The sequence below is a fragment of the Neopelma chrysocephalum genome, unplaced genomic scaffold, assembly GCF_003984885.1.
Source record: "Neopelma chrysocephalum unplaced genomic scaffold, ASM398488v2 Primary Assembly neopelma1_97017, whole genome shotgun sequence".
NCBI lineage: Eukaryota > Metazoa > Chordata > Aves > Passeriformes > Pipridae > Neopelma > Neopelma chrysocephalum.
The window spans coordinates 3697559-3723119 of record NW_020925659.1 but is presented as its reverse complement, the minus strand read 5'-3'; the positions used below and the strand labels follow the sequence as shown (position 1 = coordinate 3723119).

The following is a 25561-nucleotide window of genomic DNA, read 5'->3' as shown; positions in this document are numbered from 1 at the left end:
GTCTGGGAGTCAGAAGAAGTGTGTTGTGGGGGGCATAGGGTAGGTTTTTGGCAGGCATTGGGTGCTGCTGGGTCCTCCACTCGTTTAAAGCATCTGCTGGCTTTCCTGCAGGTCTCCATGCTTCGGAAGAAACTGAAGAGTGGGAGATCGTCTTCCCGGCGCTGTGGAGCCCGGGCCAGCAGGAGCCAACAGGTGGCAGTGGTGGTGGTGGGGGCTGCAACGCCGACCCCAGCAGTGGGAACCGAAGTGGCACCTTCAGTGCCCCTGTCACACCAAGCCCAGTGGCAGGCAGCTCCCGAGAGGTGCGTTCTGTCTCCTCCTCGGTGGATGGGCAGGCGCAGGCTGTAGGGGAAGCAGCAGAAGAAGAGGACACTGAGGATGAGTATGAGTCTCAGGAGTTTTACCACTGGTCCCCCCTGCCCCAGGGGTCTGGTGCTGCCTCTCAGTTGCCACCACCACCGTCCCCTCCACCACCACCTCCTGCAGAGGATGGAGATGAGGTGCTGCTGAGGATCCCAGCTTTTGCTCGGGAACTCTACCTGCTGCTCAAGAGGGACAGCCGCTTCCTGGCTCCTGGCTTTGCCGTGGAGGAGCGGCTCGGGGGTGAGGGCAAAAGTCCACCCAGTGCTGCACAGTCACAACCTGAGAGAGCTTGTTACTACAGTGGTGCTGTCCTCCGCTACCCAGGCTCCTTCGCCTCCTTCAGTACCTGTGGTGGATTGGTAAGATGACTTTGCATGCAGGGGTATCTCCAACATCTCTATCCAAGTGTCTGCTTCATCTCTTGCTTTTCACTCCCGTCCCTTTCCTAAGGTCTTCTTTCTTTCATGTCATTGTGGGTCCTACCTCTGTACTTATCCTTATTTTAATGATTTTTCCATTCATACTTTTGTTATCCCACTCATAACTTTTCTCAAATCCTCCTTCTGCCTTTATCCTTTTGATATTGTTTATCCCATTTCCAGATACACTGTTGTTTCTCAGTCCCATACATTTCTGGTTTCGGATTTCCTTCTTAAACCATTCTTTCTTAAAATTTCTCTCATCTCCATCTGTAGTTTTATCTTGGTCTTCAGTGGATGTCTGTAATTAGTTACCTTCATCCTCACTCTCCTTTCTATTCCCTATATCGTCATGTCTTCTCCAGTCCATCTGTAATCCATTTGTTCTTCATTCTCATCCTGTATTCTAAGATTATCTTTCTCGTCTGTGTTATCTTCCTTGTCTTTTGCATCTCAGTTTTCAAACTGTTCTGTCTTTCCTACTTCTACCAGTATTTTATGTCTCCTATCTAAACTTTATTATTCCTTTTTTTCATCTCTCTCATCCCTTTAGCCTTTTTTTTCTCTAACTCACAACTTCTCACATGTGGTACTTGTAGTTACTTGGATTTGGGGCTTCTTTCAGTTCTTCCATAGAAGAATGCAATGAGTATGTTCTCAGCAGAAATGTTAATACAGTCAGACCTTATCAATGGTTATTACTACTGGGGCATACCTACCTTATTTAAAACAAATTTCACCTGCTGTTATTTCTGTTGCATCAGTCATGATTTTTGCCAGATAAAGACCAGAACTGGGCACACTGACAACAGCAGTGGTGATCCAGTGAGCTGCAATCCTAAGATACTTGGGGATGGATGGAAAGAGTAGAAAGCAGCTGTGATGATGTAAAATGCTGGCAGGATTTAAACCAAAACCTATTATTATTGCTACTATTATTCTCATTTGGGGCCTTTATATAGCATCATAAATGCATGCGCCTGCAGCGCTTAACAGAGTATAGAATACAAACAGTAATGGCACTAGGAAGAGTTAGCATCATCATGATCCTGGTTTTTTTGGGTGACTAGACGGTTGTAAATCACCACAATCACATGACAGATATTTTCTTGTATTTCTTTCTGAATTTGAACATCTGACTTGTTTCATTGTTGATTCATGAAGATACGGCTGCCTGCTTTTTATTTGTATGGCCATGAAGTGAAACCAGGTAAAATGTGGAAATTTTGACTGCCTATTCATTTGCCTGTTTGAACGTATTCAAACGTCAAAACACAAACAGAAAGTAGTGGAGAGGGAACATATGTGGATTGACACCAAATAAAATATTTGCCTGCACTCCTGCAAAGTGAAACCGCCAAGTTTCACACAACTCTAAGTGGTTGGCATCTAATTATTGACATTTTGTCAGATTTTCCGAAGCCTGGTAGCAGAATTAATTGTGGAGAAAAACACTGAAAGTCAACCGTCGGTTTGTTTGAAAGCAATCAGGTAAAAGATTTTGTGTTATGGAAAAGCATTTGACTTCTGTACTCTTCGTTATTTTTAGAATTTTACTTCCTTCTGCATTGTGTTTGGGTAAAATTAAGTCAGAGAAAAATCTCTGCAAAAAAATTGTTGGAGATAATTGTCACAAATGTCTGCTCAAAAGCGATGTACATCATTGCATAGTTTCTCTGATTTGTTATATAAATTGAAATTCACTGTTTAAATAGACTACGGTTTCTTAAGAGTCCCATTAATAATTTTTGATTCCGTTAGACTTTATTAGGAGCACCAGCTTGCTCCCAACCCTCTGGCCATCTAAGCATGCGCGTGCCCAGATCATGTTTCCCCATCCAGAAAACTGCAGCTGGAACATAAAGTGTTCTGTGTATCTCAAATAAAATTGGAAACTGGTTTTTTTACGTTGACTGGTGTTGTCATGATCCTCAACTGCACAGTCTTGTTTGTGGTGAAATAGTTAAACAGCTGTTCTTCTTGAGAGTGTTGCTGCATCAGACACAGTTAAAGAAATTGCACAGTGCTATTATGTCAAAGTTGTCATAACAAGTACTAAGCTATTTGTCATTCTTTATTCAGACATTGCTTGGACTGTATTACATATGTAAGTTGCTGAATTTCCAAGAATATTGAAAAAACATCGTAACATGAATTGCATATTCTACCCTGTTTCATCTAGGCCTTGCCCTGCAAATAGAGCCAGGCAGTATTTCAAACTACATTTTCTTTTTTAAGATGTAAAAATTCACTGAAACTTGAACCTAAAAATATTTTATTGTAGCTACCTCAATTAGAATTTATTTTTTCATTTTAAATATAATGACATTTCGGAGAAGATAAGTTATGAATGTCTTAGATGTACTCTCATATCAAAGCCTTGCAGACTTTGGGTTAGAATTACTAAGCTGCATACACTTGGGAAAGTCAAGCAAATGGGCTAAAATGCAGCTTAGATTCCGCAATTCTGCTCTTTTAGTGAATCTCTTTACCCACCAAGAAAATTAAGTGTAGTCTGACCGACAATAGTGACTTTGCCACACAGGAGGAAGCATGAAGAAGTGTAGTGGTTTGGCCATCAAGTGCAGGGGAGGGTCATACATGGCAGTACAGATGTATGGCTGTTGCTGTAGGGCTAGTTTTGTGAAAAACTACTGCATCTTCAGTAAATGAAAAAAGGGCCTTGGATGAAATTGTTGTACCATCCTCACAGGATGCTGGTGTCTGTTCCAGCCTCTCAAGGCACAGAGACCTGACATGACAGTGATAGTAAGGAAATTGAAAAAATTGTCTCTGTAGAAGTCTTAACTGATAATTCTATACACAGAAGTACTGAGGAATATTTTTGCAGATGTTAGGCACCTTATCCCCTTGAAATGAGATTGAGATGCTTTTTTGAATATTTCACTGGTTATGTTATGGTAAAGCATGTAACATACAGCACAACGTTAAAGCTTCCCCACATTTATTTCAATTCTTGAGAGCTTCAGTAATTTGTTTTTTCTCAAGCTGTTCGTCCAAAGCCAGTATGGAGGGGTGATAATGATGGGGTTCATAACATACCACGTAAATCATGCGAAAATGCAAATGAAAAATGGGAGCTGTGCTCCTACATAATTACTAACCATACCCTGACTGCAAGCATTGTCTTCTTTTGGCAACTTACCTTGAAAAATGAAGGAAACATAACTCAATGGATATTTGCTAATGAAACTAAAAACTGGAGCTATGCATGGACTGTATAGGAACTCCATCATTCTGACCTTGCTGCCATCTCAGAGCTCAGGTGTTCAGTGGTGACAGCCCTATCCAACTCCTTGGTAAAATGCTTGTGGATTCTTACATCTTTTTTGAAGCTCAGTGGGATTTGCTCTGAGTACATTTGGGGATTCTGCACTGGTGCTCTAGGAAGATTAATAAGGAGAGGTTTCCAAGGGTCCTCCCATCTGTATGCTGACTGCCTCCTTGTTGTTCATGGTTAGCCAAATACCAGGATGCAAACAGTCCTGATGGTGACAGTGAGACTGAGCAGGACTATTAATTATTTAAATCGTTGTTTCCTCTGCCGGCTTGTGTTTGGATATAATATTTGAAATAAGGAAAAAAAATATAAAACGTTATTGAACAGTATTGTTTGTGGCTGGTAATATGTATAACTGGTAATTTTTTTTTATAGCGTCCTATAGGAGAAGCTTACTGTGGACTTGTAATTAGGAAATCTGACTACTGGTTTTTCATCTATTATTAGAATGAAAGTTAAAGTAGCCTCACTGCTTTTTCCGAAGACTGCTGTAAACATGGCAGATGTGTGCTTTATCACCTACTGATTTCATTTCAGAAAGAGAGGTATTAATGTAATTTTTTCTCGCTACTGAATTGCTTAGGTAGTACTGTATGGTTATGTACTGTCAGGCAGGGTTTTCACAATGTTTCTTTTTCTTTTAACCGAAGCAGTCTAATAAGTAGAGAACAGCTAGGTAGGGAAACAATTTGAATGGCTTTTTATTTCTAAAGCAATGGGGTATGTTTAGAGTTTCAAGAAGTGCAAAGAGGAGCAAATGTATGCAGAGAGGATGGACAGGACAACACAGCTTCATCCAGTTGTGCTGTTCATCTCAGTGCTTAGCACATTTTCTAACAGAACATCTCTGGAGTTCTGCCTAAAAAAGGCAGCATTGCCATTTGTGTTAATTTACTAGAGAGAAGTGTTGAAATTAGACCGATTTTCACTGGATCTTAAAAATGTAAATCAGTCAATAGCATATTTATAGTTTTCTAAATACCCAACAAGTCAGTGTCAAATACAATTTGCAATTGAAATTAATGTGCATTTCTATAGTCACTTGGGTAGGAACAAGTCTTGAAACGTCTCTAATCTGATCCAGGGAAAAGGTCTCTCTAGAGATGTGTATGGTGCCTCATTGCCATTAACAAGTAGGTATTTAAAAAGCTGATCAATAGATTATAGACAAATACTTCACCTAAAGAGCCCTATCTGAAGCAATGCTGCTAGCATCAGCAAAAAAATGGAGACAGTTGTTCTGTGTCATGCAAACGTGTCAAATATCATTGGAAAACAACATTTCAACAAATATTTCTGGTGGTAACGTCCTACTTTTACTATAGAACAGAAGTAAATTAGGATATTAAAAACCTATGTGCCTTCTTTGGCTAATGGAAAGGTTGTATAGCACTTCAGTAAGATTTGAGATTTCCTGAAGCACCACTACAGGAAATGTATTATTTTATTTGCTTCTGACACAAACTGTGTTTTGAAGATTAGTGTCATTAACTAATAGTAATGGAATGACACAGGATGGATCCAAAATACTTTAGATTTTTTAGGATGTTCTAAATTCATATGACCCTTCAATTGAGGACACATAACAGTAATAAAATCAATTTAAAAGTTTCAGTTTTCCTTAAATTCTTCACAGAGTCGCTTTTGAGGATAGGATTCAGCCTGAGAAAAGGCTGAATATATGTTTTGACATCTTTTCTCCTGGGGAGGGATTTTAGCCACACTGTTTCAACATTTTTATATAAGAAAAATCCCAATGAATATAATTCTTAATTACACTTCCTGCAGTGAGAGTAGTGCCTGATATGGCAAGTGTGCGTGAATTTTTGGACAGCTTGGACAGTTTTGGAGAGCTCTACTGAACTTCTGCCTTTCGGTAGTACAACCCTTCGGTTATACACCTTCTTTCAGTGACAGTGCAATACTTAACCTGCTGCAATTCCTTTCCTGGTGTAGGGTCAGATGGATTGAGGATGAATAGACAGTTTGCGTTTGGTGTGAGTAGAGAGTCTATTTGCTGTGCAGTGGGCGTGCAGGCTAAAATCTTGCCTTTGTGAGTACCCCCTGCTTTTGTCGGGCTCTGGGAGCAGGTGGTCAGAAGCAACTCGTGGACTTCATACATTGCTCTGGGAAGCTGTGCTATTAGAGATTGTGAGCTCTTGGGGTAAGGCTCTGAGACTTCTTAGACAGACTTCTTGCTTTGATCAAGCTGGGGAGTGACTTCCCCGTTACACATCCTGAATCATACAGTACCAATATGCAATGGGTTAAATACTAAGCCTTTTGTCAACCAAATATAATGCCTCTACCTCCCCACTTCAGTGATGTTGCAGTTACACATGGGTATTGAGTAACTTCCACACCAGATGCTTTTCCAAAAGAAATTTGATACAATTACAGCTTCTTTTGTGCTGGTGGTAAGCATTAGAAGACAGAGATCACTAGCAATTTTTTGTAAAAAGGGAAAGAAAAGAGGCTGTTAGCAATCTTTATGGTCCATTTGATACATACAGGCTAAAGTTTGACATTGCAGGAGGAGGATTATAAAATTGAATAGGATTATCCTTTCAGGCTGCCAGGACGAAATTAAGTACGTGCTCTCTCCTTCTATACACCCAAGACAAGAAGGGGAGGACAAATACAAACAGTCTGCCTACTCTTGCATTACAAGTTTGTTAAAGAAATAAAACTTTGCTGAGAGGGACAGAAATAAATGTGTGAGTGAGAGCACTCTGTGAGTATCCCACTCTGAGAGGTCACAGGTTCAACAAAATTTGATTTGTTGACTTTAACTTATGCTTTACTTGTGTTTTGAACATCTTGAAATGGGGACTATAAAATTTGTCCTCAGTAGAAATAGATGGGTAAGGTGGGGCATGAGTGGAAATGTCAGAACAGAAAGCAGCTTTGCTCCTTTATGAAAGTGGTAGCTTTGGGGTTTTTTTGTTTGTTTGTTTATTTGTTGGTGTTTTTGTCATTGTTGTTTTTTTTCCCAGAAACAAAAACAGCAACAACAAAAAGAAAACAAAACAAAGAAAAAAAAAACCAAAAAAACAAACCCGAAACCAAGCATCCCTGGGAAAATAAAGCATTGGAATGAAATTCGTGCTTCCCACCTCTGCTTTAGGTAGAAGAACCAATGAAATGTGGAGGTGCTCCTGGGAGAATGCCTTCTTTCAGTGTCTCTGTTGAATCTGAACTGGGTTGTTCCTCCTGGGTTTATGTCACAGTGGAAGGTGGGAGAGAGGAGGGCAGCCAGACCTGTAGGAAATCTGGTCTCCGACAGGATAAAGCAATATATGTTAATATGAGGTTACTTTGGCAAACTTAGGCACGGGCACAGCTGCCACATTTTTGCCTCCAGCAAAAGTTTAGCTACTGTGTTTGTAATCTCTCTGGTACATTCAAATATCTTCATCAAAATCTCACCTTGAACATCTAATGAAGGAGAACTGAATACACAGTAGAAAAGCCTGAGAAACTTAAAATCAAAAAGTGACTGTGGCCAGCTGAAGACCCAAGCATATATGTACAAATGGAACACTATTAACACTATTAACAAACAAGTTGATTACAAACAGAACTGTTAAATCCAGGTTGCCTGGGTGGGTTTTTTTGTTTGGTTGGTTTTGGTTTTGTGGGTTTTCTTTTAATAAAGGAAAGGACCACTGGAAATGGCATCCCTTTAAAAGTTTGATTACTGTCATTAAGAGCTATAAAACAACAAAGATCTGTTTAAAGATAAAGGAATAAAACCTCTTTGTTTCTGTTTTCCTTCCTGAATTTTGATGCTGCAGTCTGTTGCTGTTCTTTGTCTTTGTGGATGAGATATCATTTGATTGGATTTTTGTTATATATATCTGAGAATTCTTGTTAATTCGTAAGAAGGATAAGTCTTTTAAACATAGGAACAGTAATATTAATATGAAATATTAATATGAATTAGAAAATCAGTTTTGACTTAGGCCAAAACTACCTTTGAACTATAACTATCTGTGTTTCCTCTAATATTAAACACTGTGGCATGGTATGTGAGCTTTTGGGCGAAGATGCCTCAGACCATGTGGTAATGATTCTTTTCTCCTTCTAAGAGCTATCCTGCAATCATGTAGTCACTCCATCCTGAGACGGGTTTGATTTGTGATTCCAATCCTGCTAATAATAGCCTGCTGTTCTCCTAAAGTGCTTAGTTTCAGTACAAATACTTCCTTTGCAATATATTTCCAAGTGATAATTATAATTGAGAAATACACTATCTCCAAAGTGACTTTATTTAAAAAAAAAAAGAGATTATTGTGCATCACTTGAGATTTTTGCCCATTATAATTAATAAATATAAAATTATCAAGGTTATTTTGCAAGATACAGAAGTGAGATGGTAAGTCAGAAAAACTGGGTAATTTCATTAATTAAATTAGTGAAGTTTTTACCCCCTAATTTGAAGTTAACTGCTTTAAGAAGAAAAGACAGAGCACTGAGTGTCTCCCAGCTACATTACTATCTAGTGGAATTAACATTTTCCTCAAGACTTTTGTCCCTGATTTACATATCTTATTTGTGTGCCAATTGTTTCTTGAGCAAATAAACCAGGATTTTTAAAAGAAAGAAATGTTAAAAGCACCGTTCTTTGGCTTTCTTTTTTAAAAGTTTCCTTGCAAGAATGGAGATTATTTTGGTACTTATTGATGGATTGTGGCGGGGAGAAGAAAGAGCATTGTCCACTATCTCCATGATATGATACCACAAAATAGGAGGAGCTGGGAAATAGGGAGGAAACAACAGAAAGCATTAGGTGTGAGAGTTGTGGGATTTAAGGTAGGTGAGAATATTCAGTGAGGAGTCTGTAAAAACCGATAGTCACATGCAGGTAGTGTTCAGATGTTGAAGGTGATAACGAGAACTACCAGGATAGAAAGGGGTGAGGCAAAGCCATTTGGATTTGGGGCAGAATGAGACGTTGGCAGAAGTTCTTCTGTAGAGCGTGTGTATTTCCTTGGCTCACGTGGATGTCTCACAGGTGACTTCATGAGGGTTGGTTGTTTTTTCCTTGTTTAGCAGAATTAGCGAAGAGGTGAAAATAGTGTGAAATAGGCTGAGCACATGTGTGTGTTATATTGTGTATCCAAGCGGTAGTTGGTCAAAATTATATAAAACAATAGCCCAGAACATCTATATTATTTTTAAAATCAGATTTACACCTGCTGTGCATTAACAGCTCAGTTAGCCTTTTGTTGTTAACCTGTCATTGCCTGGACAATCTGGCCTTCTTGTTTATTTTTATTGCTTCTAATAATGGTATAAATAAGCAAAGAAGGGAATTATTTGGAATCCATATTATTTGGAAGGGAAAGAATGAAGAATAGTTCTAGTGTTAATTGTAGAAGAGTTGATTTGGAATGCTAAATCAATATCCTAACATTAGGTGCTAATAATACATACGTCTGCACGCAAGTGAATAGAAGTAAAATTTTTGGAAGCCTGTGCTGTTGAATGTTTTTCTTGGGTCTACTAGCACTTCAGTTAGAATTATTTTCTGAATGAGTTTTGCATTCAAAAATGTAGAAATGTGCCCAAAACTGACTTGTGAAGTGATTAAGTTTCTGTGTGATTATCTTCCAGCTATTGCATATGCTTCTTTTATGATCTCAGCTGTGCTACCTTAAGTTCTCATTATATGTCAGAAGTTTAACTGAGTCAAGTCAGGTCAAGCCTATTTAGATAGCAGTAAGTTAAGGAAAATAGAGATATTACCGCACATGATGTTAATTCAGCTGGGGACAACTTTTTATGCTTTTGTACAAAGTAAATGTCCTGTTATGTCCTTCTGGGCTTCAGGGAGTGCTGGCTGGGAGAAGTGCCCAAGTAATGGTTACAGCCGTTATAGTAATGCCATCTTTTATAGAAATGATGACATCTTTTATATCTGTGCTTCAGATATGCTTAAAATTCTCAGTGGTCTTGGTTTGGGGTTTTTTTTTTTTGTCTGATTAGCCTGGCAATTGCATTATGATCCTGAAAACTCAGATGTAACTCTGCCTCAAGGCATGTATGAAGTGCTTTGGTTTTCTTCTGAAGGTGGGAGGCAGCAAATAAAAGGAACATGATAAGGGACTCATATTCTCTTAATATTTAATTGCGGTCTTGCTCAATTTTTTTTCAAGAAATACTCTAAGCTTGAAGCTCTCTTAACTCTTTCTGTCATAAGCTATGCATGAAACTCTTCTAATTTAGGCAATTTGAAAAATCTGAGAATGGAAAAGCTTGTTGTAAATTAGGACACAGGAAGTTGCTTAGGTGATTTTATGCCTAAGAAATCCCCAATCTGTATTGTTCCTCTCTGACATAAATGTACCTCACCCCAAATATTTGTTAAGTAACACATGAGGGAGTGAGGGAATTCAAAGAGGAAGAGGGTTTATAGACTAAAGTGGATGCAACTAGGCATATAAAAAACTTGTTTTTCCAATTTCTGGCTGATAGTTCTAGCATGTTTCCCTTTTTCTGTCTGATCACCTGTTTCTTCTGTAGTAACCTATCTAAGGAAGCACAGTAACAGATTTCTTGTGTGTCCCTTTGTTTTTGTTTGGGTTTTTTTCTTTGTTTGTTTTTTGGGGGGGTTTGGTTTTTTTTCCTACTAATACTAGATTGTTTGCATTGGAAATTATGAAAATAAATAATTCATTTTTTTGGTGTATCATGTTGGGTGATAAAATCTTTTGCTTATTTCATATAAACAAATTTGCTTAAAAGTGAAGTCATACTGATGCTACTTGGTTCAATCAAAACTCCATTCTGCTCACCGTTTGTATTCTTATGCACATAAAATCAAGGTCTCTAACTACAAGAAAACAAAAAGGTAAAGGAAAAAATAATTCTCCCAGGTTTATATTGTCCCTTTAGTTTAAATAATAGTTCTTGAAAAATAATTAGATATTGTACCTTCTCTCATAAGGGTAGCAGAACTTTAGTTTCTGTGTGTAAAAAAAGCTAAATTAATATTTTTTCCCTCAAAAAGGGAAAGGAGAATCTAGGTTTAAAGTTAAAAGCAAAAATCTCTGCATAGTTTGGAAAAAAATTAGATCTGAATTTCAGTTAAGAATGGAGTCACAGAAGAATATGACTTCTATATATTTTTAAGCAATGTGAATCTGAAGTTATAAAGAATTGTGAGAGTCTTGTTTATTTCTCTTAAAGCTGCCTGTTTTGGATTCATGTAATTCTAGATAGAGATATGAAAAGCCTAAGCATAACTTCATTTTACAGATGGACTGACTTGATCTGTCGAATTGTAGTTCTGTGCCTATAAATATATTTTATTTTCCTTTCTTGAATTACTGTTTTCCACAGTTAGTAGTTTTGGCAAATTGCAGAGTTGAATGAAACTGAGTTTCATGGAGTGTTGCCTTGAATTAAGTAGTGTATGAAGGCAGTTCAGACCCTCTCTCAGAAGAAAACCGAAATAATAGAGTCGTGGGTAGATATTTCAATAAGGATTAGCAGAGATTAAATTTCTCTGTGGGCAATCAGGGGTGGGTTTTGGAACTGTGCCATGTTCTTCTGTGGCTACCATGACAGCACATGGGTTTGAACAATGGTAGCTCATTGGTATGCACTATTTTAAGTGTTTTACATGGATGAATTAATTTAAACTTGGATCCCTTTTATTGGTCTCTTTCGTACTATTCTAGGTGTTTTATCTAAAGTAGGTTACAGGCAGAGTTGCTGATATTTTCTGTTTTAACCTCCTGCATGGGACTGGGTGTAGGATGCTTAGTGCTCATCCTTTGCGTATTACTACATTTTTACCTGCATAAAATAGCATTTCAGATTCTGATGGGATTAAATCAAGGCTTGCACTGAAGAAATGGATTTAATGAAGTTTCATTAGTTAAAGGTAGTAGCACTTTGATTCATACCCCAAAAAGTGGTTTTTAGTCTTTCCAAAGAACTGCTGAAGTTACTCATATTACACCAAAATGTTATAAAGAAACGTCTTTACAAGCACTGAGTCTTAATTGCCAGGATTTTTTCCTGAGGTGGTATGGTTCCATAGATGTTCCTTTTTCTATAACTGATCATGTTTAGCTGTGCAAAGAGACTTTCTTAGATGGTATTAATAGCTACTGAAATGTTGTTATGTAATAAGTGATCTGAAATATCACTGAACGAGTTCATTGTAAAGAATTTTTAACTTAAGTTTTATGGAATAGTATTTTTTTAAAATCCTGGCTTACTTTATAGAAAGTTGTTGTATTTGTTGTGGAAAGGAGATATGGCTAGGGTTGTGAATTTTTTTTTTTTTGACAGTAAGTCAGTGGTCATGTTCCATTTTATAGAGCGTGTACTTGATGAACAAAACCAAATGATTGCCAACATCATGCCTTAGTTAGAAAAACATGATAGACACAATTTACTGGTTAAGAGGCCGTTTTGAAAATGGATTTTTATGTCAGTTCTCATTTGAATTCTGCAAATAAAGGGCTGTATCGTGCTTGTTCAAATATAATTTTATCTTGCTTTTCATTTTGATTGTATTTTATTTTATTGGCTTGTATTAGTCATCTGTGGTTGGCTTAGCATATTGCTCCAGCATACTTTTTGAAGCAAAATGACGTAAGGCTTTTCAGAACATTTCAGGGTAACAGACAAGAAGCATTTTCATTCATTCGCCAGTTGGTGCTTGCACCAACAATGGAGTTGAAGTGATGCAACCACATAAAATGTATGTCTAATGGAGAATTGTGCAGGGGACAAAATGAAGGTCTTTGACCATAGGACTCAAGCATATGACATTTTTGAATTTTTTTTCCCCTTTGGTTTAGCAGCCTCAGTAGTTGGTTAATGCTTCCTTTTGTAATGGTAGTCACTTCCTTTCATTCACTGGAGACTGTGCTTGAATCACAGGCAGCTCTGATCATTGTGTTTTTAATGAACCAAACTGAAGACACGGCCCATTTATTACTGTTTCTTCCAGCTTCTTGAAACATAACCCTGCGTGAAAATGAGAGCTCATAAAAATAAAAAAAAAAGTAATTCTGGATCTCTCATAAGGACAGATCAAAATATGAAACCTGAAAGCCAAAACGCTAAGAGACCATTGAAGAAATAATTTCTGATTTTAGACGATCATTTGGAGTTGTGAGTACAGGAAGTTTCTATGTTCTTTTAATAGAAAAATTCCAGTTTTATTTAGTTGACTTCCTATTAATATTATTTTTTCATGCAAGTGAAGAGGAATAAACTAGGTGGCCAATTTGTTGCTTTTGCACAAACACTGCCTTCTAGTTTTTCTCTCTTTAGTATCTCTAGCTCCATTCATTACTTATTATTTTTAAATAAATTAGTTTTTTTACATAAATCTATATGCAATGAGTTTTTCTACATAGCATAAATTTAGAATCTTGATTATGTGAAATAATTTTGTATATACTATCAAAGCACTGGCATTGATCTAAATCAATGTGAAATCAGATCAGGATCTTCTTAGGCTTTAGACAGAGAGGCTGGAATTCTGTATCTTGCGTTATTAAGCATATATTGACCAGAGCAGATTGAGAGTCATCATCCTGAATGATTTTTCCATAACAATCTCATTAGTCTTCCCTTTTCACATTCTATGTCTGATCTGATTGAGGCCTACAAAAGAGTTGTAGAGGGACTTTTTACAAGCACATGGAGTAAGAGGAGAAGGGGGAATGGCTTTAAAGTGAAAGAGGGTAGATTTAGATCATAAATGAGGGAGAAATTCTTTACTGTGAGGATGATGTGGCACTTGAACAGGTTGCCCAGAGAAGTTGTGGGATACCCCTTCCCTGGAAATATTCAAGGTCAGGTTAGATGGGGCTTTGAGCAACCTGGTCTAGTGAAAGGTGTCTTTACCCATGACAGAGGATTGAAACGAGATTATCTTTAAGATAATCTAACCTTAACCATTCTATGAGTTTATGATTTTATTAATTCTGTTCATGTCATTGAACTAAATAGACATTTAAGGCTTTCCAGCCCTTTCTTTTGCTTATTTCATATCAACAAATTTGCTTAAAAGTGACTAGTCATACTGATGCTACTTTGTTCATGATACTAATATCAAAACTCCATTCTGCCAAAATAATACATCAAGAGGGTACAGTGGAGTCCATCCATTTACATTGTGCTGTTGAAGCAGTAGATCTGTTAAAAGAACAACGTATGTTTAATTTCAGTTGACTTCTTAAAGTTTGCTGGGGGGGTTTTATTTATTTTGGTTGGTTGGTTGGTTGGTTTGGTTTGGTTTTCTTTTTTGGGGGGGAAGTCGTTCTTAGTTTTTCGGGTTTTTTTACGAGAAACTGTGAAAGCATACGTGATGTTGTAATGAACTTGTTGGCACATTACTTAGGTGAAGCAATTTTCACCACTGTATCTAGCTAGTAACATACTGCATGCCTTATGCCTTAATAAAAGTAAGTAGCATCAAAGACTAACAGGTTAAACTAGTTAGATCTAGGAAATTGAGATGGAAAAAGTTGGTTTTATAAAAACTGAATGTCGGATGTAACAATGACTGTAAAATAACAAACTGGAAATAGCAAAGAGTAGGAAGTGTGTTATATGTAGTGGTCCTATGACATGTTTTACTGTTCTGTGCTTTCCCACTTCTTTAAGACTTCATTCTCCATGTGAAACTGGCTGCCTTTCAGTGGAAGAGGTACCTTTGAAGTAACTTCCTACGACTGCTCCAAAGTCCAACTCTCAGAAATTTATCTGACAGACAAAGAGTTCCAGTAAAAATTCTGTTTGCTGATGTTCAGAGAGAGGAATTCAATTGTGGCTACAAGGATAATTAGTAGTAAAGCCTATTTCATTAAGCAACAGTCAAAGGCTGGTGTGTTTATCATCACACAGCAGAAACTGTGATACAGTATGATTACCTTCTATAAAAGCATTGGTGTGAATATCAAGGAACCTGGAAAGCTGGCCCAGAACGAATGCAATGTAGACCCTGGAGCAGATGGATCTAAAAAAAATGACCATGAATCAATAAAGTCAGAAAATTGGAGAGATTTCCAAGTGTTAGAAGATAAAAAATATGAAATATTTCAATTAAGAATAGTAAAATAATACAGCAGCAATTCTGTTGACACTATTTTAATTATACAGTAGCAGGGAATACATTAAAAAGAAATGTAGTCTGACGAAGGATTTGTGTTACAAGGGCAAGTGTAAGAAAGCCTCTATTTTACAAAATCTTGAATGCATAGAAGACTGGACTTGATCTGTGGATCTAAGACATCTAAAATACAGAGGTAATTTGCATTGTCTGTTCTAGATTTCCTTATTCTTCGTCATTTTTTTCAATACTATAGGACTTAAGCAGTGACAAAATTAGGTGGTATAGTGAAAATAATGCAATAATACATGCTGCATATGACCTAAAGGTTGACTTAGCAAGTTGAGTTTAGCTGAGTCTGTTTCAATATTGAAGTGACATTTATAAGCAAACCTACAATTTTACAGGTGATGTATAAATTTCCTTTAAAATGTTTGATTTCCTATCTAGAATAAGAAGATTAAATGGCTTTATATGACTTTGAGACAGTAATAAGAAAGCTGAAAATCCATTGTGCTAGGTAAGTCACTGGAGGAAAAAGCAACTGTTCCCTCAGCTGGTGCTTCCATCAAGACAGTGTCCTTTGTTCTGAATAATATGTGTGGCCTGTGTTAATACCAAGTGCTCCAATCAGCACTGATGAAGTCCAAATGATTCACTTGTTAGCAGGTGGTCTTTTCCTGCTGAGTTTTTTTATCCTTTTATAGAATACACAGCTTTTTGTTGTGTTGGGGTGTGTTTTACTTCGTTACAAATCCTTCCTAAGTTCAGGAGTTTTTGATCCTTTGACCCACAGTTTAATCAGCTGGAACCCAGGCAAGAGCTTCCTGGGCATGGGAAAAGGAAAGGGGGTTTGAACACGTAATTTCAGCACTTTGCAACTGGTTTATCAGTTCTACTAAATTCTTCTGGAGGTTAAAGGTCAAATACACAGTAGTTGAAAATGCACTAATATTTCTGAACATAGTGGCACAAGCTGAACCAGGGGACTCTGTGAGTGATGGGACAGTATAGGTTGCAAGAATCTACAGCCAGTGAGTATTTCTAATAAGAACAGAGTAGCTGGCATTTGAAGAGGTGGTCACTGTAACCTGATGACCAGCCTGTTACACCTCACAGAAAGCTGAGGGACTTGTGTCTGATTCACGAGTTTCACTGCTGATAGCAATGACTGAATACTGACTTTAAAACAATTAGGAAGCACGTTTTTGCTTTTGTCTGAAAAAGGAACTGAAAATAAACGAGAGAGTTTAGAATTGATAGATTTTATTGTTTTTATTTGCAGTTTCATTTTGTGTGTAGTGAACACCTGTTTAATGGTGAGTAGCATAGCGAGTGCTGCTGAGTAACAACATAAATATTTTCCTGCATCTATGTGGATTTTTCAGAGGGTGAGGAGTGCGGTGAGTGTAATAACTACTTCAGCATTTTAATGTTATTATTCATAAAACCCCACTATCTCCTTAAAATGATGACCATGAAAGATGGGTATACTCTGCTGGAAACTAGGGAATTTGTACTTGCTCTGAAATTTGTGTTAGTCTTTAAGAAAAAAGGGGTTTGTACTCTTTTGTTTACCCTTGTGAATTGTGTACCAGTTCATAGCATATTTTAGGTAATATCTTCATTAAAAGGAATCTTAACTATAGATCATGTAGACTAAAGCCAATTAGGTATAAATTCCATGAAATATAAATCAGATATCACCATTGCACATTTATTATTATGATCATGTATTGTATCATGGGGAATATTTCAGCTTTTCATCTTTGGCATGGATTGTTGTGGATTTAGAAAACTCCGGAAGAAAGCAAAAGAGATGAGAGCTTTTATGGTAAACCCAGATACCATGGGACCTGTGATAAAAGTGACAATGCTGAAACAAAAAACAGATGTCAAACAGGAATAAGGAGATTAGAACATTGTAGTGATACATGTAGATTTTTGACATAGACCTTTGTTGATATATCTGCCTTTGCAGCTTTTTTCTTCCTTTCTTTAAAGATAGAATTAATTGAAACACTTTAAAGCTTAGTGTTATCAATGAGAATTTTACCTGTAAGCATTGAAAAGCTCTTTTGACATGCTTGGGAAATCATAGGTCAAACTATCTATGCTTATGTTACTTTCATAATGTCTGTGGGGTTTTTGTTTATCACCTTAAGGTAAGTGTGTGAAATGCATCCTTTACCTTTAAAGACACTGTATTGCAGCTGTGCAGACAGGTTGCAACTTGATAGTTAATTGTTTCAGATGTACATGAGAACTTTCCCTATAACAATTCTGACTTTTGACTCTTTATCTTGGAGGTATGAGTATTGATCATTATAAGCTGTGAACTTCTTATTGTAATGCAGCATTTTTGTCTAACGTCCAATAAAATCTAAGACCATTACAAAGAATACATTCAACACAACTGAGACATTTCTGCAAATGCCTTTTGCATATATTAAAAGTACATCCCAAATGTGAAAAACTAGTCAGGTAATTTACACTGTTTGTACTCTGTAAGTGGGCAGTGTGCAAATAAGCTGTGTAGAATTTATGTGTCTTTTATATCTTAGAAGTGCAGTCTGCAGTTTAAAGATAGATATTCTAATCATAGAGGTTTACCTTCTGATCTCAGATTTTTATGCAGGGAAAGAAATGTGAGCTTCTCAGTGAAAAAGTTCAGCACTATTTGGGACCATTTGGGTGAGCAGGTTTTTTCAGAGCTGTGGGATTCTCGCAGAGAATATAGCCTGACACCAGCTTCCCAGCTGAAACTCAAATACCTTTTCTCAATTGAGCTGTACTTTGTAAAAATACCACTGGAAGAACACAAGTCTTCAACGAGATAAACTACACATTACTGAGAACTGAATAATTGATATTCAGAACCTGAAACTATTGTGGGAGGCTTGTAGGCAGTGAGTTTGGAACGTGGCTATAGAACAATGTGTTGCTGGTGAGATATTCTTACCACCAGGTAAATTTGCTGCTTCTCTGCTGCTCTTCACTGGGTGGGAAACACTGTACAGTCCAGATAAAAGGTTTTCACATCTAGGTATGAAAGGAAAAGTTTTCTCCACAATGAAATGCATTTAATTTCTACTTGAAAAACTACTCTATCTAAGTAAAGTTGATTTTAAAAAGTGAAAGTAACATTCATGTTGCAGAGCTAAAAAAATGGAATGTAAGCTTGAACAAAAGTTTGTGTTGCTATTGGTGCTGTATTTTGGCAGCTATTGTGGTGCTTGCTATCCTGGATTATTCTCTTTAAAGTTATGACTTAACTGCTCATATAAAGAAATATACATGGATTCTAATGGAGAGATGATTTAATTCTCAGTTGGAACTTTTATTTTATAAGCATAAATCAGGAAGAATAGGGAAAAGTTGAAGTAGGATTAATAGATTTCCACAGTATTTTTATGAAAAAAAGAAAAGGGATTGAGGAATACTGTATCTTGTTGCAACTCCTCATATAAAATATATGTCTTAAAATGGTATCAGGGAATGTTCACTGCTAGTCTTCAGAGTATACAGTTATATGTTGTTTAAAGTGATTTTAAAATCAAGGGCTAATAAGTGAAATAACTGTGATAGATTGCAAACTTGTGTAATGAAATAATTCCTTGCACACATAAAATTATTAAAATATTTTCATTGTGGTGGTAGTCAATGACTGTTTGTGGTTACTTCTTAGGTAGACTATTCTTTGTATTGATATCATCCTGCACTGTGAAGACAGTTTAAAAATCATAGCAAATATTAGAATATTGGCAATTTAACCAGCTCTTGCACTCAATACAGCAGTAATTTCAATTAATGTGTTTACAGAGAGAGATTTAGATATTAAAAAAGGAAATATTTTATTTCTGGCTAGGAAAGAGAAAATTTGGAATCTATAGGAAGTGCCAAACATCTTAGGGGTTTGGCTGATGGTAGTTTGAGGGGTAAAAAAATCACAGACCCTGTCCATGGACCCGATATCTGTAGTTTCTTTATCCATTAGTCTCTGTTACTTTATTTTCTTTTCAAGAAATCTGATTCCTTTGGGTTTGTGTCCTTTCTGTGATCAGCTTACACTTCACTCTCCGCTATCGTCTTGAGAGATTGTTCTCAGTTGAGTAAGGTTATTTGAATGGTGGCATATGTTGAAATGTGTCAGAATATGCAGACCCATCTCAATTTTGGACGCTTCATTGTTCTACTTGATTTGTATCTAAAAAAAATGAAGAAATCCTTTTGTATGTGCAACATCAGCTTTTGCTAACAGTGGTCATGAGCTTAAACATGAGAGCAGCATCCTACAGAGAAGGATTTCTCTAAGGATTCAGAGTAGTGTGTCTTAAACCAGACTGGAAGTACAGGAGCGTGGAAGGATTTAAAAGCCATGGAAAAATTGTTTCTTCAGATCTCAAATTTGGGGACTAGTACCTGAATGCCTGATTTTATCCCAGTGGTCTCTGCATAAGAGTCTGAGTGGTTTTCCACTGTCAGTGCTATAAGGTATAGCATTGTGCATGCATGTGAACTTTCTTAAGGCACAGACCTACCATTAAAACGGATCCCAGAAAGGATTGGATTGAATGCTTTGTCGGCAACTGAAAGCCAGTCAACAGTGATAACACTGACTTTCTTCCTGCGTTGATGTCTCCCAACTCTGTGCAGCAGAGTGGAGTGAGCAGGCAGGTGGAGAAAACCTTTAGGAGAAGCATGGCGTATATGATGTGCAGAGCCGTGAAATGCAGTTAACTGAAGACAGAAGTTGCTGGCACTTATGACATATTTCTTCAGCCTTCAGCAATGGAGGTTCTTAAAGATGGGAAGCAGTAGTGTGTTTGAATAATAAGAGCGTGTGAAGTTCTTAGACTTATTTACACAGTTTGTAAACTTGTGAGCTTGCTTTATTATTCACATTAGTATGAGCTGAAGACTTCTGTTTTTGTTGTGTTTCAACTGGAGTCAGGTTCTGAAAGCATTGTTAGAATCATGATACTAAATTTAATCTGGACTTGTAAAATAATGGAAGAAGACATTCTTCAGAGAGGGATACTGATATACAAATTAAAGATTTTGCTTCTGTACTCAGAAACAAATCTTCGGTTCCGTGACGTTTGACAAATAATACCAAGTCTATTATGAGATTATGTTTCAAAATAAATAAATACTGAACTTGTAAACAAGAGTTGGGTTTTTTTGCGTGGTACATTGAAGAGGCCTTTCATTGTTATACTGCAGATGACATTCATATTTTGGTGCTGATGGTTGTAATATGTGTTTTAAATGATACGTACATTTTCTGCATCTGATACCCATACACTTTTTTCATATTGATACTTACCTGAGCATGAAGAAATACAGTCTTGTACAGCCTGTCCTTGTGTGCATTTGCTTCATGAGGCAATGGGGAGTTGACTGCAGGAAGTCCTAAACTGAAACTATTACAGCTGGCCATACCCCCTGCTCTCCACCCACCCTGTGCCACTCAGGGTACTGGGGGAAGATGTTTTCATTTCTCTTTGTTTTCTACTATCCAAGTCTGTTTTAATTTGCCAGTAAATTAATTTTCTATAGGTCAAGTTTTATTTCCTCATCATTTGATGAAGTTTGCCCTGATCTTATAGTGTCTCTTTACTGCACAAAGTAAATAAAATGCAGAGCAAGTACCTGGTTCATCCTTACTTAGAAAATCTGAGGATTTTGTTGCCAAATGAGACTGTGCTGGGCTTGAAGTCTACTGAAATGTGTGTACTACATTTAAGTTTGCTTAATTTTTTTCAGGTAACATACGTGAAAATGGCATATTACGTTACCTTTGCATGAGATAAGTTCCAGCATCCTGGTAGGGTTTTCAGTTGCAGCTGCGAGGAGTGGTACTTCCTCAGATGAAACTGGTGAAAGATGGGTTAATTCCTCAGAACTCAGAGTTGTACCCCAGATACATATTAGGGGGTTTTATTTTTACATTTTTTTAATCTTTGTTTTGCTGTGCGTTTTCATGGCATGGAACTTTTGCCATTGGAATTGTCTAAAGGCTGCAATTGGCCCTGGCATTCAGTGTCTGAAAACGTATTGAAACTGTGGTGCTTTAATGCACGGCTTTGATTTTCTCCACTTTCTGTGTTTACTTCCATGGTAGAAGATCTCCTTAACTCCACTTCTAGTGATTATGGAAAAAGAAGGGTATGATTGGCAAGGATACAGCTTCATCTTCCCTTTTCTAGTTGTGAAATCATCCAACAGATGGAGAAATAGCCCTTTTTTTTTTTTTCAAAAACAGTCAGAATGATAACAGAGATTATTTGGTTACCCAGATTTGTCTGAAAATTACCCATTTGCATACATATAACTTTACATCACTGTTTTTTGACTTCTGACTCAGGAAACTGGCGATATTTTTTTTGATTTCTCAACCATTGAGTTAAACTTCAGGTTTATGCGAGGAGCTGAAAGAAAACATTAAATGTCAGTGGTCATAGCACAGCTTTTCAGTTGGCAGTCTGAAGAACATAATCTCAAAGCCCTGGTTTCAATTTGCAGCAAAGAGAATGAAGACAGAAGAAATATGTCAAACGTTCTACGACTGAGTCTTTGTGTAAGGGGGACTAAGGCCTTGCTTTTGGTTGGTGGACAGGGAAACTTGCAGCACCACCTAATGGACTGCTGCTCCTGTTCTATATCCAGAGTTTATCAACATCTTTCATAGTCTAAATAATTCTTTTAAAAAAATAAAATAATCTATGCCTGAGTGAAATTCAGCATTAGACATAAAAATCAAATGAAAAGTAGTCTATGCATTTTACTAGTATTTGAGAACTATCCTTTTAAATAAAAATTAATTTCACTCATAATTTATATTAGAAAAGTTAATTGTTATGTAAAAATAACATTTTTCCAGATGCATAGAAGTACAGGTGTACAGAAAGTACTTAGTGATACATAACTAGCTAATCTTCTAATGTGTAACATTTAAAGCTCATGATGAACTGAACCTAAAAAAGCAAGTGCAAAAAGGAAAAGGAACAGCCAAAACCCCAAATATTTTATGTTTGTGTACAGTGTTAGTGATGACCTTTCAATATCTGTTCAGCATTCCGTAACTAGTGTAGCTGATTGAAAAATTAAATACATGTATTCACATTTATTTCATATGATTGTGCAGAAAGATTTTATTGGATTTTTTTCTTTTTAAAGTAATGCCCACCTATGCTTGAAGGAAATTGTATTTTGTACCACATATGAAATTTGAGTTTGTTTTCTTGCTTGGGTCAGAATACTTTTTGGATGATTTATCCATATGTCAGGCAGGATATCCAATGTGATAATGGCACCTACATAATTCCAGAAGAAAAAAAATTGTTTTCTGTTTCTCTCCATTGATGCGACATAGAAACATAGAGAAGAACTTTTTGCTTCTCTTAACCAGATGTTTCACCTTGTTTTCTTTCTGTAACAAAACAGTTAAATAGGTTTTTTAATTTTAGAAAATAAGTAAGGTAACTGTCACTCTTGCTGATGTGGGAAAAAACGTCCCCAAAATCTTTCTGCCTCTCACTTTACTCTTGATAGGAACTTGTGTGTGTTGGCAGCTTAACAATTTGAGTTGAGTTAGATTTGTATGGTATTTGTATAAATATGTTTTATAGTATTTTTTTAACTTTGGCCACACTCTTTTAATATTAAATATGCATCTGGTGTTTTAACTTTTCATGTATGTTTGTGTGTATAAATATTTTGGGATGGGGAGGAGCTAAACAAGTAAGTGACTATTAAAATATTTTTCTGGTGTAACTACTGGCAGCTAAGGAGGGATTGCTGCCTTTTTTAATAGGTTTGGATTGGGTTTTTTTGTTTTAAATTTGACTAAGTGTAAAAGGAGTGCCACAAGATGTCTTTTCCATCTTCACATTTGTTCGTGATGTATTCTTAAGCCTTAAATTGTTCCTGTTATTTCATTAAATATAGTTATCTAAAAATGTGACAATACACTGAATAATAAAACCAGTGTATAGACTTTCCTGCAAATGCTGTATGTATTTAAATGACCTCCTGGGTCTCCTAAACCAAACTTTTAACATTCCGTATCTTTTACTGTGCATATGCTACTGGCGTGTAGCCACCCACCCACCCAGATTTAGTTGAAATAAATGAAAGTTATTCTAGTTCTTCTAAGTAGAAAGCTTGTAAAATACAAAGGTAGTCACTTTACTCATAAGGTTACTAAAACAAAGCGTTTTCTTAAACGGGAGTTTTGTGTTTGGTTTTTTTTTTTTCTTCTGCAGGACCGTGCACAACTTCAAGTAAAGTCTTGTGTGTCCCTTTTGTTTTCTTTTGCAGATGGGGTTTATACAGATTAATGAGGACTTCATATTTATTGAGCCACTCAATCGCACTTTGGCTGTGACGGGTCACGCACACAGGGTGTACAGGCGGAAAAGGTCTGTAGAGGAGAAAGTCACCGAAAAGCCAGCTCCTCAGAACCAGTACTGTGGCGTGGTTACAGGTAACACACGGATTGCACTGAAAAGTTCTAACGCGGCAAATGTGTTTTTAAGATAAGTAGATGCTGGTTAAAAAAAAAAAAACAAACCAAAAAAGCAAACAACAAAAGCATATCTAATCTTTCTCGTAACAGTACCTTGTGGTGAACTTTGAGGTGGGCAAACTGAGGCTGCAATTTTACTTGTTGGAAGAGGGAACTGTCCACTGAGGAATAGACATTGCTTCTTAATTTCCATTTGTGTATGAAAGTAGAACTCTTTGGGTCATTTTTCTCCTTCAACTTAATAATTGCAATATACTTTTTTTTCCCTCTTCATCTTCATAGTTGCTTAATTACTCGCTGCATGCAAGGCTTCTACTTAATTTTCTGTTCTAAAAGACTGGAGTGTGTTGAAGAGTTCTTCCTGGTTTTGGTTAATAATAAGTCTTGACCTTTCAAATGTGTCTGACACTGAATTGAAATGATTTTTATAAGTGTTCTGGTTCTATGATTGACACTTAGAAGACCTGTATGAAACAATCCTAATGCATCTTTGTCAATGACAGCTAGAAGAAGCTGTTGAAGTAGAAGGGTTTCAACAAAAATTTGGCACATAGTGATGACTTAATAGTCTTCAATGGAGAAGTAAAACTGACTTTTGTGAAAGATGACATTCTGTTGTTCCTGCTTCATCATCAGCTCACCTTCTTCAAAGGCCAGAGGGCATCTCAGTGTTTTGACCTCAGCATGAGCTCTGGGTGTTTCTGATGTTGTTGTCAGAATTTGTTTTTCTCCAGGAAATAAACCAGAATGAGTGCACATTTGTAGGCATGTTTTTCACGTGTAACTGAGATACTGACAAATTGAAAGAAATGGCAGAGGTAACTGACATGAGTAGGGAGCTGGATTGTATATTTGGGGTGAGGCAGAAGAAACTGAGTTATCTCAGATAGATAAGGAAAGGTAAAGGAAGGATGCAGCTGCAGTTTTCTGATGCCTAAGGGTCTGCAGAGAGAAGATGAAGCCAAACATTCCTTAGAGGTATGCTGTGACAGACAACAGCTGTAAAACTTGCATTCAAGGAAATTTCAATTTGCATAAGGAGAAAAAAAAAATCTCAGCAAGAATGCTTGGCACTGCAAGAGTGAGGTTGTTGAGTCCATGTCCTCAGACATTTGTAAAACTTAACTGGAAATGGCTCTAAGAGAACTAATCAAACTTTGACATTTGTACAGACTAGTGCAGGAGGTTGGACTAACTGCCTTCCAGGGATCACTTTCAGCCTGTACTTTTCTGTGGCTATCTGATCCTTCCTGAACATTTTATATGGTTACAGAATAACTCTGACAGGTTTTTTTGTTTTTGGTTGTTTTGTTGGGTTTTTTTCCCCCATTTTGGAAGTATTGTTTTTATAGTTAGACATCCATCCACAGTTTGAAATCAAAGATAAATTAGCAAAACAAGGCTGTTATTGTAGCTATTAAGCAGGACTAAACAAATGGCATGTAACTTCCTCCAGCAGACTCTATATTACTCTTCTAGGCATTGTATTTTATTGACACTGCTTATCTTAAAGTGAAGTTTTCTATATTAGCTTATTCTTTTATAACAATCTTACTCTCAAGGCTCTGACTTGTTGCAAATAGTCTGTCAACAGAGATTCAAATATTTGCTTGAAGTAAGTTTTATTATCTCTACTACCAGCTTTTAAATTTCAGAATAGTTCAAGCTGTGCATAACTGATTAGCATCTTCTGGCGTAACTTTATTGCCAGAGGGTATAAATATCTGCTACATCTTACTGATGCTGTTGTACTAGAAAGACCAGTCCCTCACTTCGCAGAGTATAAGTTATTTTAATAAGAGGGGCTGCAGTAAGTTACATGCTTAAAAGCTCTGTGTATGCTGGGAGCAATTTGCTGG

The 25561-nt window shown here is 36.8% G+C and overlaps 1 protein-coding gene across 1 annotated transcript in view; it reads left to right on the top strand.

The window, feature by feature from the left end:
* ADAMTS19 (ADAM metallopeptidase with thrombospondin type 1 motif 19) overlaps positions 1-25561 on the top strand; it is a 138070-nt gene that overhangs the window by 708 nt on the left and 111801 nt on the right. The window contains exons 2-3 of the mRNA XM_027671014.1: positions 91-722; positions 23495-23660. Coding sequence (XP_027526815.1) covers positions 91-722; positions 23495-23660 — 798 coding nt within the window. The remainder of the gene's footprint in view (positions 1-90; positions 723-23494; positions 23661-25561) is intronic.